The sequence below is a fragment of the Macrotis lagotis genome, chromosome 8 (genome assembly GCF_037893015.1).
Source record: "Macrotis lagotis isolate mMagLag1 chromosome 8, bilby.v1.9.chrom.fasta, whole genome shotgun sequence".
NCBI classification, from domain to species: domain Eukaryota; kingdom Metazoa; phylum Chordata; class Mammalia; order Peramelemorphia; family Peramelidae; genus Macrotis; species Macrotis lagotis.
This window is the reverse complement of record NC_133665.1, coordinates 102,507,176-102,521,143: the sequence shown is the minus strand read 5'-3', so window position 1 is coordinate 102,521,143 and position 13,968 is coordinate 102,507,176. Positions and strand designations below refer to the sequence as shown.

At 42.9% G+C, this 13,968-nt stretch overlaps 1 protein-coding gene across 22 annotated transcripts in view; it reads right to left on the bottom strand.

Annotated features, from left to right (window-relative positions):
* Positions 1-13,968, bottom strand: part of OBSCN (obscurin, cytoskeletal calmodulin and titin-interacting RhoGEF) — a 342,539-nt gene that overhangs the window by 175,376 nt on the left and 153,195 nt on the right. For 15 of the 22 annotated variants that reach the window (XM_074197796.1, XM_074197800.1, XM_074197799.1 and 12 more), the window contains 10 exons: positions 12,183-12,446; positions 11,626-11,889; positions 11,072-11,335; positions 10,518-10,781; positions 9,957-10,220; positions 9,430-9,693; positions 8,918-9,181; positions 6,905-7,171; positions 4,334-4,600; positions 2,116-2,382 (listed from right to left, as the gene is read on the bottom strand). In XM_074197796.1, coding sequence (XP_074053897.1) covers positions 2,116-2,382; positions 4,334-4,600; positions 6,905-7,171; positions 8,918-9,181; positions 9,430-9,693; positions 9,957-10,220; positions 10,518-10,781; positions 11,072-11,335; positions 11,626-11,889; positions 12,183-12,446 — 2,649 coding nt within the window. The remainder of the gene's footprint in view (positions 1-2,115; positions 2,383-4,333; positions 4,601-6,904; positions 7,172-8,917; positions 9,182-9,429; positions 9,694-9,956; positions 10,221-10,517; positions 10,782-11,071; positions 11,336-11,625; positions 11,890-12,182; positions 12,447-13,968) is intronic. The other 7 variants (XM_074197810.1, XM_074197812.1, XM_074197813.1 and 4 more) reach the window with 2 other exon arrangements.

Below are 13,968 nucleotides of genomic sequence, written 5' to 3'. Positions count from 1 at the left end.
TATTTTGGAGTTTGATTTGACAATACTTGGCTACTGATTGAATATGAAAGTGAAGGAGAGTGAACAAGGATCACTATAAGGTCTTGAGCCTAGGTGATTAGAAGGTTTGAGAGGAATAAGAAGGTAAGAAGAAGTGCAGATTGGGGGTAGGGGTGGGGAGGTAATGATTTCTGATTTGGACATGTTGAATTTGAAATGCCTACAGAGGTTGGTGATATGGGACTACAGTTTATGAGAACAGGGTTGGATATGCCAATCTGGGAGGGCTCTGTCTAAAGATGACAAATGATCACTTTAGAATTCATGATTATCACCAAAAGAGAATAGAGAGAAGGAGGGGGAGTTCAATTTGGAAAGGAGTTTTGATGAGGAGAGAGACAGGCAGACAGAGAAGGAGAGAGAGAGAGAGAGAGAGAGAGAGAGAGAGAGAGAGAGAGAGAGAGAGAGAGAGAGATCACAAAAAAAAAACAAACAAACAGAAAAGAGACAGCATCAAGGAAGAGAATGTGGTCACTAGTATCAGAGGCTCAAGTCAGGTCAGGAAGGATGAGGAAGAAAGAAAGACCATGGGATTTGACGAGTAAGAGATCATTGGTAACTTTGGAAGTGGTAATTTCAGTTGAATGGTGAAGACTGAAGCCTAACTGGAAGGAGTTGAAAAGAGAGGGAGAGGACAGGAAATAGAGGCAAGTGAGTGTAGATGGCTTTTCCAGGAGTTAAACTGTGTAAGGGAAGAAAAATATAAGACTCTAGTTTGGGGTCAAAGTGGGGTTAAGTGAGAAGTTTTTAAGGATGAGGTAGTCTTGAGAATATTCGAAAGGTGCAAGGAAGGAGCCAGTAGACAGGGAGAGATCAAAGATCAGAAGGGAAAGGAAGCCCTCTCAAGCACAGCTGCACAAACCTAAATGGGTCTGCACAGCTTACAGCAAGGAGTAATGGGAGACACTCTTTCATGGAACTTTTTTCATACCAGAAAGTTCCCCTTTACAGGAATTGTCATTGCTTCTGTCATGATATGGGTTAGGCTGAAGTCTCCAGTGAACTTGACCACTTAAAGGGCATACACAATTTTCACAACTTTGCTGGACCATTCACATGCTCAGTTTCTTTTTAATCATAGGAAGTAGGATAAGGTTCATAAATATATGCTACACATAGTGCCCCACACCTGCCTCGTGGTTTCTTCTGAATGTCTTTTGTATTTATATCTTGACTCCCCAGCTAAGAAGTTACTCAGGGAAAGGATCAGGACTTTTCTGTCTTTCTGTCATTTTGAAGAACTGGGGACAGAATATGTGGGTTCAAGCCCCAGCTTCTGGGACTGTGGACAAGTCTTCCCTTCCTCTCTGTTCCTTCATTTTTGAAACTGGAACAACAATATTTATGCCAACTCCCACCTAGAACTGAAAGATCAGAGAGAGATCACAAAAACCTAGAAAAGAGACAGCATCCAAGGAAGAGAATGTGGTCACTAGTATGAGAAGCTCTAGTTAGGTCAGGAAAGATGAGGAAGGAGGAAAGACCATGGGATTTGGCAAGTAAGATATCATTGGTAACTTTGGAAGTAGTAATTTTGGTTGAAAAGAGAGGAAGAGTAGAGCAAGTGTTTGAGACAGTATTTGAACTCAGGTCTTTCCCACTCCTAGCCCAGCAATCTATTGATTTCACCAAACAGCAGAGACTCCATAAATAATCGTTTAGTAACAGGGCTAACTAATGAGGCGGCATAGTATGGTAGAAAGAGAACTGCATTGGGAATCAGAGGATTTGGGGTCAGGGACCCACATCTTCCAGAAACAGTGAAATCTGTTTCTTCATTTGTAAAATGGTAATGTTGGTGGCTAGTAACATTCTCTGCTCCCTGGTTTCTTCCATGGCCAACTTGAATTCTACATCCTCAGCTCCTCTCTGGCTCTGATATTCTATGTTCTAAGGTCCTTTCCAAATTTGACATTCTGTCTCTTAGGGTTCCATCTGACTCTAACCTTCTATATCCTCAGGTCCCTTCCACTCTGTTCTTCTATGTTCTCAGGTCCTTTCCAACTCAGACCTTCTATGAATATTGGCCCTGTAGAGTATGCTTCTAGGGGCACTCCTAGAGAAAACAGAGTTTACCTTTCACCTTGACAGTAGCCAGGGTCTTCTGATCCCCAGCCACACAGGCATACTCGCCAGTGTCCTTGGCCTCCAGTCCATGGATCAGAAGCTCACAGACACTGCCTTCCTTCCTCATCTCATACTTGGAGCCAGACCGGAGCAGCTCACCCTCCTTCCTCCATTCAACAGTGGTTTGGGCCACACTCAGCTCACAGTGCAGTCGGGCTGTACTGCCTTCCTCTAGCTCTTCACTGTGCAGACGAGTCTTGAACTTGGGCTTGGGGGCTGTGGGAGGAGGCATAGGGGTAAGAGGGCTTAGGAGTAATATGCTGGAGGTTACTCAAGACTGAATGGTGACCCCAGTCACCCACTGGATCAAGCTAAAACCTTCCAGCCTGGTTTTCCAAGATTCCTCATCAACTATTGTCTCATTTTTACCCTGTACTGGCTCTTCCCATTAATCTGTTCTTCTTGAAAATATTGTGTGGGGTGGCTAGGTGGCACAGTGGATAGAACACTAGCCCTGGAGTCAAGAGGACTTGAGTTCAAGTTCAGCATCAGACATTTAATAATTACCTAGCTGTTTGTCCTTGGGCAAGTCATTTAACCCCACTGCTTTGCCAATAAAAAAAAAGAAAAGAAAATATCTTGCTAACTCACTCTACCCCCTCCACCTGAAATACCATGCTCCTTACTTCCATCAAGAGTTCACCTCCCTACCAGGAAGCCTTCTGGATTGACTCCATTCCTGTGGGATCATTCATTTAGTTCACCTTCATTAAGTACTAAGATTCATAATCTTGACAATGTGAGTAATGCCTATTAGTTACATTAAGCACAATCCCATCACACCTTAGTAGATGGTTCTTAATTAGTTATAACCAGACTAAGTTCTTTCCCTGGCGGCCAATCCTTTGGAGGGGTGACAAGTCCCTCCATACATGATTAGGTCCTCAATTACCAGAAGACAAGTTATACTATAGGCATACTTCCATTTTCAAAACTGAGGTATTCCTGAAAGTTTTGAATAAAACATAGAATTCTAGTAATTGTAGAACACCAAGGCTAGAATGGGTCCTAATTAGCAACTCTAATTCAACTCTTTTATTTTACAGGGGAAGAAAACTTAATCTAACTTGCCCAGTATCAGACCTTGGGACATGACATGAATGAGAAAATCAAATCTGATAAAATACAATCCTGTCTTCTCATTAAGTCTGTATTCTAATTTTGGAACATTTGCAGGGTTCATTCTTCAGACAGTAGAAGCAGCCCATTTCTGGGTCTGGACTGAATTCCTGACCTACCTTCTAAAACCTTTGTAGACACAGTCTTCTACCAAGGCCCACTCTAAGTCATATCAAGGTACCAGAGAAAGATGGCAGAAGAGGGATCCTGGGCTCTGATTTATGTATTCATGGTGTTGCTTGGTAACGGATATCATGTAGTTTCTCATCTGGTCACTTTGTATTCCAGTTAGACTGTAGGCCTCCTGAGGACAAGGTTCTTACCTTCTATTTATCTTATATGTATCCCAAGATTGGAGGTCCTATATCTCCCCACTGTGCTAGGTACCATTTGGGACTGAGAATATTATGTATTCAGTGCTTCTGTACTACAAAATACTCAAGAAACAGACATTCAAATAGCTCCAAAATTAGAATACAACTAATGAGAAATCAGGGTAGTATTTAATCAAATTTGATTTTCTCATCCTTGTCATGTCCCAGGGCCTAATACTGGGCAAGTTATATTAAATTTTCTTCCCCTGTAAAATAAAGGTGTTGGATTAGAGGGTTGCTAATTAGGGTCCTTTCTAGTCCTGGTGTTCTGGGATCATCAGAATACTATGTTTTATTCAAAACTTTCAGGAATACCTCAGTTTTGAAAATGGAAGTATGCCTATAGTATAACTTGTCTTCTAGTAACTGACTGAAGGTGGGTAGGATTCATCCAAGAAGATGTTCTAGAAAGAGTGATTCAGGCTGATTTGATTGGATGGATAGGCAGATTAGTAGACCCACTCCTATAGGCATAGATAGGATGGAGTGACACAAATTGGAAGTAAGAATAAGGATGGGGCCATGGAAAACCCTATCCTTTCTGATTCCAAGGACTTGGACAGATATTGAGTATAGAGAAGTACATCTTGGGTGAAAATAGAATAAATAAGGCATAGATTAGTAAGAAGTGACATGTGGATCACCGGAGGAGGAAGAAGAGTTGTCATGCTTACCATTCACTGTAAGAGTGGCAGTGGTCTGCTGCTCCCCTGTATCACATGTGTAGTCACCCGTGTCTTCCTGTTCAGCATCATGGATGAGGAGCTCAGCCACAGTCCCCTTGACCACCATCTCATATTTGGCACAGGGGAACAGCTGTACCTCTCCCTTTCTCCACTCTACGCTTGCATCCTTCTTGCTGAGTTCACAGTGCAGTCGAACAGTGGAGCCCACCTCTCCTTCCTGGGCCCTCAGCTTCTTACGGAACACCACAGGCAAGGCTATAAGATGGAGGGAGATGATTCCAAGACTAGGATTGCTCTTCCAAGAGCTCAGAAAGAAGTCTTTTATCATTCTAGAATCTTTTAGCTATAGATCTCTTTGGTCATGCTCCCTGGAGCTCTAGAAACCTTCCCTCACCATACACACCAGAGTTCTCATTTTCCCAAAGTCTCAACCCACCTTTTACCTCCCAAATCACCTACCAGAATATAAATGCTTTATATTCATTAGAAGTCAAGCTCCCTTATAGAGAACTAGGTCAAATTTATAAAAATAACAAGCCATTCCCCAATTGACAAATGGTCAAAGGATATGCAGGTGTAATTTATAGATGAGGAAATCAAAGCTATCCATAGTCATGTGAAATATTGCTCTAAATCTTTACTGATTAGAGAAATGCAAATTAAAGCATCTCTGAGGTACCACCTCACTCCTCTCAGACTGGCCAATATGACCAGAAAGGACAATGATCAATGTTGGAAGGGATGTGGGAAATCTGGGACACTAATGCATTGATGGTGGACTGTGAACTCATCTAACCTTTCTGGAGAGCAATTTGGAATTATGGCCAAGGGACAATAAAAATGTGCATACACTTTGATCCAACAATACCACTACTTGGTCTATACCCTGAAGAGATGATGAAAAAGGGTTAAAATACCACTTGTACAAAAATATTCATAGCAGCCCTGTTTGTGGTGGCAAAGAATTGGAAATCAAGTAAGTGTCCTTCAATTGGGGAATGGCTTAGCAAACTGTGGTATATGTGTGCTATGGAACACTATTGTTCTATTAGAAACCAGGAGAGATGGGAATTCAGGGAAGCCTGGAAGGATTTGCATGAACTGATGCGGAGCGAGATGAGTAGAACCAGAAGAACACTGTACACCATAACAACAACATGGGGATGATGATCAATCTTAATGGACTTGCTCATTTCATCAGTACAACAATCAGGGACAATTTTAGGGTATCTGCGATGGAGAATACCATCTATATCCAGAGAAAGAATTGTGGAGTTTGAACAAAGACCAAAAGCTATTACCTTTAATTAAAAAAAACACTTCATCTTATGTAATTTTGCTGTTTCTTAAATTTTGTTTTTTCCTTAAGAATATGATTTCTCTCTCAACACATTCAATTTTGATCAATGTCTAGCATGGAAACAATGTAAATACTATCAGACTGCCTTCTGTGGGGGTGGGGGAAGGGAAGCAAGATTATAGAAAAAATTGTAAAATTCAAAAATAAAAAATAATTTAAAATTTTAAAAAAGAAGTTAAGCTCCATGAGGAAAGGGGTTGTTTTTGCATTTCTTTATATTCTCAGTATTTAGGTCATGCCAGTACTAAAAATTTAATTAATGCTTACTGATCAACTGAACTGATTAATTTACTACTGGTCAAACTACTCCTAAAATTCTTTCTCATCCAGGAAGATTTTCTGGGATGACTGAATATCAAAGAGTGTAAGTCCTTTAACAGTCTCATCACTGTAGACACTACACAAATACTTGTTGAATTAATTTGATTGGAATGGAACAGAATGATGAGCTCCCTTTGGAATTCCTATAACTGTTCTCTCCAAAGGATGCACCTATCTACACAGCATCTACTTTCCTTTGTAGGTAACTCTTCCTCCTTCATGGAAGTCTTTTCTCCCCTCTGATTATAAGGTTCCCTAAGAATGTACTCTCTTCTTACTTTTATGATTTTATTTACAACTTACTCCCCTTCCCCATCTTCTGTCCAGTGACACTGACTTTGATGTTCCTCTATACAATGCTCTATCTCCTGATTCTGGACATTTCTTCTGGCTCTCCCTCCCACCAATAACTCTCTCCTACTTCACCTCTGCATCCTGACTTTTGCACCCTTCTTTCCTTCAAATTTTAGTCAAAGCCTAGCAGGAAGTCTTTCTTAGTCTCTCTTAAAGCTAATGCCTTCCCACTGAAAAGTATTCACCATTAAAAAAAAACTTGCTGATAACATATTTGTTTGCCTGTTTCCTCTCTATTAGAGTGTGAGCTCCTAGAGAACAGGGACTGTTTTTTTCCTTTTCTTTGTATCCTCAGCACTTAACACAGCACCTGTAAGCACAGTAGGCCCTTACTAAATGCTTGCTAAGTTGATTTAACTTGACCTCTCCCCAGTCTAAGTACCTGCCAACATTGGGGCTTCTATCCTCTCCTCCTTCTATGTCACTCCCCCCACCACTCAGGTGCCCAGATTAGGGTTGAGTGTGATAACACTGATTGTCTCCTGAGACCAAGTTCTCTGCTACAGCTAGCTGGCCATACTCACCTTTGACAGTCAGAGTGGCACTGGTGGTCTGGTCCCCACAGTCACAACTGTAGTCACCCATGTCCTCCAGCTGCAGGTCGCTGATCAGCAGCTCAGCGATAAAGCCCTTCTGGCATACCTGGATCCTCTCATCAGCCTGAATCTCCAAGCCACCTTTGCTCCAGGTCACTGGAGCATCAGCCTTAGAGAGTTCACACCGAAGGGTGGCTGTCCCACCCTCCTCAGCCTGCTGGCTCTTCAGGGGCTTCTGGAACACCACCTTTTGGGCTGTGGGTAGGAGGAGGAGCAGGGCAGAATGATCAGTGTATCCCATATCTTCAAAATAAGAAATTTACTCTGCTGATGTCTGGAGATAGAACCAAATAGAAAACTAAACCCCTTTCTGAGCTTGAGTTTCCTTTTCTGTAAAATTGAGGCTGGGGAGAATTCTCTCATAAAGTCACAGAGCAGAAAGATAGGCAGCTAGGTGCACAGTGGATATTGGACCTGGGATCAGGAAGACTTCTCTATCTAAATTAAAATCTAGCTTCAGACACATACTATCTGTGTGACCTTGGGCAAGTCATTTTATCCTCTTTGTCTCAGTTTCCTTATCTGTAAAATGAGCTAGAGAAGAAAAATGCAAACTACTCCAGTATCTTTGATCAAGAAAATCCTAAAATGGGTCACAAAGAATCAGACATAACTAAAAAACTGACTAAGAACAACAGAGTTGAAAGGTAGCTTCTAGGTCACCTAGTACAACCCTCTTGTTTTAAAGATGAGGAGACAAGAAATAAGTAGAAGAGCTAAAAAATGAACTCTCACCTTTGAATTCCAAATCTGGTGCTTGTACAACCAGAAGATAAATAATCCCTGCCTTTATTCCCTCTTGAATAGCCCTTGTGACTGACATCATCCCCTGCTGCCCAAGGTTTCCTATTCACTTATGAGCTAATCCTATACATACATATGAGTAGAACACTGTCATTTGTTTGACAACAGTAATAAACATTACTAGAAGACAAAACAAAAGGTTTTCTTCACCAAATCCATCTGAGAATACAGTATAATTATCCCCATTATGAAGATGACAAAACTGAGGCCCAGAGGTTTGTTAAAGTGATTCAGGATTTGAACCCATATCTTCTGAATTCAAGTTGAGGCAAAGTACTCTTTCTACTATTTACATATTTCTATGTACCCTTCACTATCAGAGTTGCTATGGTTCTCTCTCTTTTCCACACACACACACACATATAGTCTCCAGCATCATCTATGTCCAGCCTGTGGATCACCAGCTCACACAATGCCCTATCCTGCCTCAGTCTGGTTTGGTCACTATCTTGAAGCCATCTGTGACCCCTTTCTCCACTCTATGGGGACTGCCTTGTTGAGCTGACAGCACAGTGTGACCTCTGTGATGTGGAGTTCTTCCATGAATTTGTTGGGGAGGGCTGGGAAATGGTCAGACAGATGTGGATAATGTGAACCCTATCTGAGCCTAGGAGACAAGCAGCCACCAGCCACCTTTGAATGGAAAATAGAAAGGGAGTATTTGAGGATTAAGTGCTTGGGCTAGTAGGCAAGGAATGTGGACAGTCTAGTTCTTGGGCACTGGGAATATAAGAAGGTAATAACAAGAGAGCCATGGATGGGGGCAACAAGACACACAATGATATATGGGAGTGGGCCACAGACAACACTAAACATGATGAGACATAACACAAAAAAAATAAGTCTTGCCAGAGACAGGAAGGTTCATAGATAGAAGAGAAGGGATTACTAAAAGCTGGAAAGAATGGGAACAGGAAATATCAATGATCTGGGTCTGTTCTCCATTGGGTTAGCCATAGTTGGAAAGTACTGAGGGGGCAGTGAACAGAGAAAATATAGGAAGGAGATGACATACGGAGAAAACTACATGAAAAAAGGAGACGTGATGGAATGGAGAACATGAAATTATGGAAGGGCAAAATAACAATGGACCAAAACAACAAAGCCAGAGGCTGATTTCTACCACATCGTCTTTACCCTGGAGAGTCAGAATCGCTGTGGTCTTCGCCTCTCCACACACACAGGTGTAGTCTCCAGCATCATCCATGTTTAGCCTTTGGATCACCAGCTCACACACAGCTCCATCCTGTCTCAGGGTGTATCTGTCACTGGCTTGAATCTTCTCTGGCCCCTTTCTCCACTCCACAGTGGCTGCCTTGCTCAATTCACACCTAAGGGTGGCTTTATCCCCTTCTGTGGCTTCCATAGGCTCCAGAACCTGTATGAACTGGGCAGGAAGGGCTGGAAAGACACACATGGAAAGCTTAACATTCCTCAGAGGACAACGAGCAGTTGAACATAGACAACAAAAAGGGAAAACAGAAAGACAGAGAGGACAGGCAATGGACATAGAACTCTGAGATCACAACAGGGATACTTCCTTCTGAGAACAATTTGCTGGGTTGACACAAAGTAAAGATCAATGACAAGGTTTCAAGAAGGACAAATAGCCAAAAAAATAAGGTAACTTCTCCCCACATCATCTTTACCCTTCACAGTCAGGGTTGCCTTGGTCTTCTCCTCTCCACACACACAGGTGTATTCTCCAGCATCATCCATGTCCAGCCTATGGATCACCAGCTCACAAACAGCCCCATCCTGCTTCAGACTGTATTGGTCACTGGTTTGAAGTTTCTCTAGGCCCTTCCTCCACTCTATAGGGGCTGCCTTGCTCAATTCACAGTGTAGAGTAACCATGGACCCTTCTGTGGCCTCAGTCTTCTGTAGAACTTTTGTGAACTTGGCAGGCAGAGCTGAGAAAGAGTCACACAGAGGTGGAGAATGTGAGATTCTATGAATGTCAGAGGGTAGTTAGACATGGATTCAATGGAAGAGAAAACAGAAAGATGGAGAAAATAGGAAATGGGAATGAATTATGGAGGAAACCTTAGGAGCAGAACAAAAGTAGAAAGCAGACATAAGGAGACAACACAGATGGTCTGAATTCAGGGACAAGGAAATTCTGGTCAGAGAACCAACAAACAATGAAGTAGGTTTTCCCCCATATCGTCTTTACCCTTGAGAGTCAGAACTGCTGTGGTCTTCTCCTCTCCACACACACAGGTATAGTCTCCAGCATCATCCATGTTCAGCCTGTGGATCACCAGCTCACACACAGCCTCATCCTGCCTTGGGCTGCATCTGTCACTGGCCTGAAGCTTCTCTGGCCCCTTCTTCCACTCTACAGGGGCTGCTTTGCTCAGCTCACAATGCAGAGTGACCATGGACCCTTCTGTGGCCTCAGTCTTCTGTAGAACTTTTATGAACTTGGCAGGTAGGGCTGAGAAAGGATCAGACATATATGGAGAACATGAGATTCTGGATGGAAGAAGGCGACCACACATGGACTCAATGGAAGGGAAAATAGAAAGACGAAGAGAATAGGAAATGAGAATGTGTTGTAGAAGGCATCATCTTTTGGACCAGCTGACTGAAAGGTTATACAGCACCTGGGACTTAGGCTAAAAGTAGAGGGGAGACATAGGAAGGAGACATCATAGATGATGTGAACTCAGGACAAGGCAAGGCTAGACAGACAACCAAACAATGAGGTGAGTTTCCTCCACATCATCTTTACCCTTGACAGTCAAAATTGCCTTGGTCTTCTCCTCTCCACACACACAGGTGTAGTCTCCAGCATCATTCATGTCCAGGCTGTGGATCACCAGTTTACACACAGGCCCATCCTGCTTCAGACTGTATTGGTCACTGGTTTGAAGCTTCTCTGGCCCCTTCCTCCACTCTACAGGGGCTGACTTGCTCAATTCACAGTGTAGGGTGACCATGGACCCTTCTATGGCCTCGATCTTCTCTAGAGCTTTTGTGAATTTGGCAGGTAGGGCTGAGAAAGGGTCAAACAAAGATGGAGAACATGAGAGTCCCTGAAGGTCAAAGGATGGCTAGACATGAACTCAATGGAAGGGAAAACAAAAATTTGGACAGAACAGTAAATGGGAATGAGTTATGGATGAATCCTTTTCTTAGTCCAGCAGAATGAGGTGTAATAGAGGAACTTAGAGCAGAGCAAAAAATAGGAAGAAGACATCACAGATGGTCTGAATTCAAGTACAAGGAAATTCTAGACAGAAAAGCAACAATAATGAGGTAGTTTTTCCCACACATCATCTTTACCCTTGACAGTTAAAGTTGCCTTGGTCTTCTCTTCTCCACATACACAGGTATAGTCTCCAGCATCATCCATGTCCAGTCTGTGGATCACCAGTTCACACACAGCCCCATCCTGCCTTGGGCTGCATCTGTCACTGGCTTGAAACTTCTCTGGGCCCTTCCTCCACTCCACAGGGGCTGCCTTGCTTAGCTCACAGTGTAGAGTGACCATGGACCCTTCTGTGGCCTCAGTCTTCTGTAGAACTTTTGTGAACTTGGCAGGCAGGGCTGAGAAAGGGTCATACAGATAGACAACATGAGACTCCCTGAAGATCAGAGGATGGCTAGACTTGGACTCAAAGGAGGGAAAAACAGAAAAATAGAGAGAATGGGAAATGGGAATGCATTATCGATGGAGTTTTATCCTGGTCCAGTAGAATAAGGTGTCATAGAGGAGCTAGGAGCAGGGCAAAAAGAGAGCAGACAAAGGAAGGAGACATCACAGATTCAGGGAAAAGGAAACTCTAGACTAACAATCAACAAGCAATGAGGCCATTTTCCCCCCATATCATTTTTACCCTTGACAGTCAAGGTTGCCTTGGTCTTCTCCTCTCCACACACACAGGTGTAGTCTCCAGTATCATCTATGTCTAGCTTGTGGATCATCAGTTCACACACAGTACCATCCTGTCGCAGGGTGTATCGGTCACTGGCTTGAAGCTTCTCTGGCCCCTTCCTCCAATTTACAGGGGCTGCCTTGCTCAATTCACAATGTAGAGTGATCACAGACCCTTCGTTGGCCTCGGTCTTTTGAAGAACTCTCGTGAACTTAGCAGGTAAAGCTGAGAAAGGGCCAGACACATATAGAGAACATGAGATTCCCTGAAGGTCAGAGGCTGGCTAGACATGGACTCAATGGAAGGGAAAACAAAGATGGAGAGAACAATGGGATTTAATTATGGATTGAGTTCTATCTTGGTCCAATAGAATGAGATGTCATGGAGAAGTGAGCTTCAGGGCAAAAGAAGAAAGCAGACATCAAAACTCCATCATAGAAGGTCCAAACTCAGGACAAGGTAATGCTGGACAGACAACCAAACAATGATGTGATTTTTTCCCCCCATATCATCTTTACCCTTGACAGTCAAGGTTGCTTTTGTCTTTTCTTCTCCACACACGCAGGTATAGTCTCCAGCATCATCCATGTCCAGTTTGTGGATCACCAGCTCACACTCAGTCCCATCCTGCCTTGGGCTGTATCTGTCACTGGCCTGAAGCTTCTCTGGCCCCTTCCTCCACTCCACAGGTGCTTCTTTGCTCAGTTCACAGTGAAGGGTAACCAGGGACCCTTCTTTGGCCTCCACACTCTGAAGAATTTTCACAAACTTGGCTGGCAGGGCTGAGAAAGGGTCAGATAGATATAGAGAACATGAGACAACATGGAGGGAAAAGGATGGCTGGACATAAACTCAATAAAGGGAAAAACAGAAAGATGGAAAGAATAAAAAAGGATAATGAGTTTTGAAGTCTTTTCTTGGTCTAGCAGGATGAGGATGAGGAGTCACAGAGGAGTTGGGAGATAAGACCAAAAAAGAGAGAAGACACAGGAATGAGACATCAGAGATGGCCTGAAGTCAGGACAAGGCAATGCTGGAGACCACCAAACAATGCTCTGATATCATCTTTACCTTTTCCAGTCAGGTCACCTTGGTTTTCTCCTCTCTATACACACAGGTATAATCTCCAGTATTAGCCATGTCCAGCCTATGGATCACCAGCTCACATACAGCTCCATCCTAACTTGGACTGTATCTGTCACTGACTTGAAGCTTCTCTGGTCCCTTTCCCTACTCTACAGGGGCAGTCTTGTTCAGTTCACAATAGTGTTGTTGTGGCCCCTTCAACAGCTTCTATATTCCATAGACCTTTTGTGAATTGGGTAGGAAAAGTGGAGAAAGGGAAGATGCAAAGAACCTACCTCTGGCCACCTGGATGGGATTGGACCAGTCAACCAACTAGAACCCCAATAATACAAGAAGTTAGACATGGAGGACCAAGGAGCATTTTAAATAATCCAGTTCACATCATAAGACCCTACCTGAGAATATGCTACTATAAAAAGGGGAGGTAAAAAGACTGACATAGTCAGGGTAAACCAACCTTACTTTTAATCTTCTGATTAACAGAACTAGGAAAACAGAGTTAAGAGATAGTATGAAAGAAATAAGCAAAATGTTTTGTTTTCAAGATACTTTTCACTGTGGTCTTCTCTTCTCACACTTATCAGCCTCTAAGGCCAACCATGCCCACTCTGTGGATTATCAACTCACAGAGAGTCTTACCCTATGACATACTCTCAGTGTTGGAAGGGGCCTCTGAGGCCATCTTATCTATATTTGTATCCTCCATGATATCCCTGACAAAGTCATCCAGCCTCTATTTGATGACTTCCAGTGACAGAGAGTACTCTACCTCCGAAGTCATCCTATTCCACTTTCTTAGGTTTTTTAGGGGGGGGGGGGTTAGGTTTTTGCAAGGCAAATGGGGTTAAGTGGCTTGCCCAAGGCCACATGGCTAGGTAATTATTAAGTGTCTGAGGCCGGATTTGAACCCAGATAACTCCTGACTCCAGGGCTGGTGCTATCCTATTCCATTTTCACACATCTGATTGTTACCAAGTTTTATTTTACACTGAACCAAAACCTGACTTTGCAACTTCCCTCACCAATTTTAGTTCTGCCCAATGAGACCAAGTAGAACAAGTCTAGTCTCTCTTCTTTACATTCTTTAAATACCTAAAAGCAAAGATCATTTTCTCCCTTATTTTTTTTTCCTTTTCTAAGCTAAACATTCCTTTTGCAATTTAGCCATTTTTTTCAGTTATATCCAACTCTGTGTGACCCCATTTGGTGTTTTCTTGG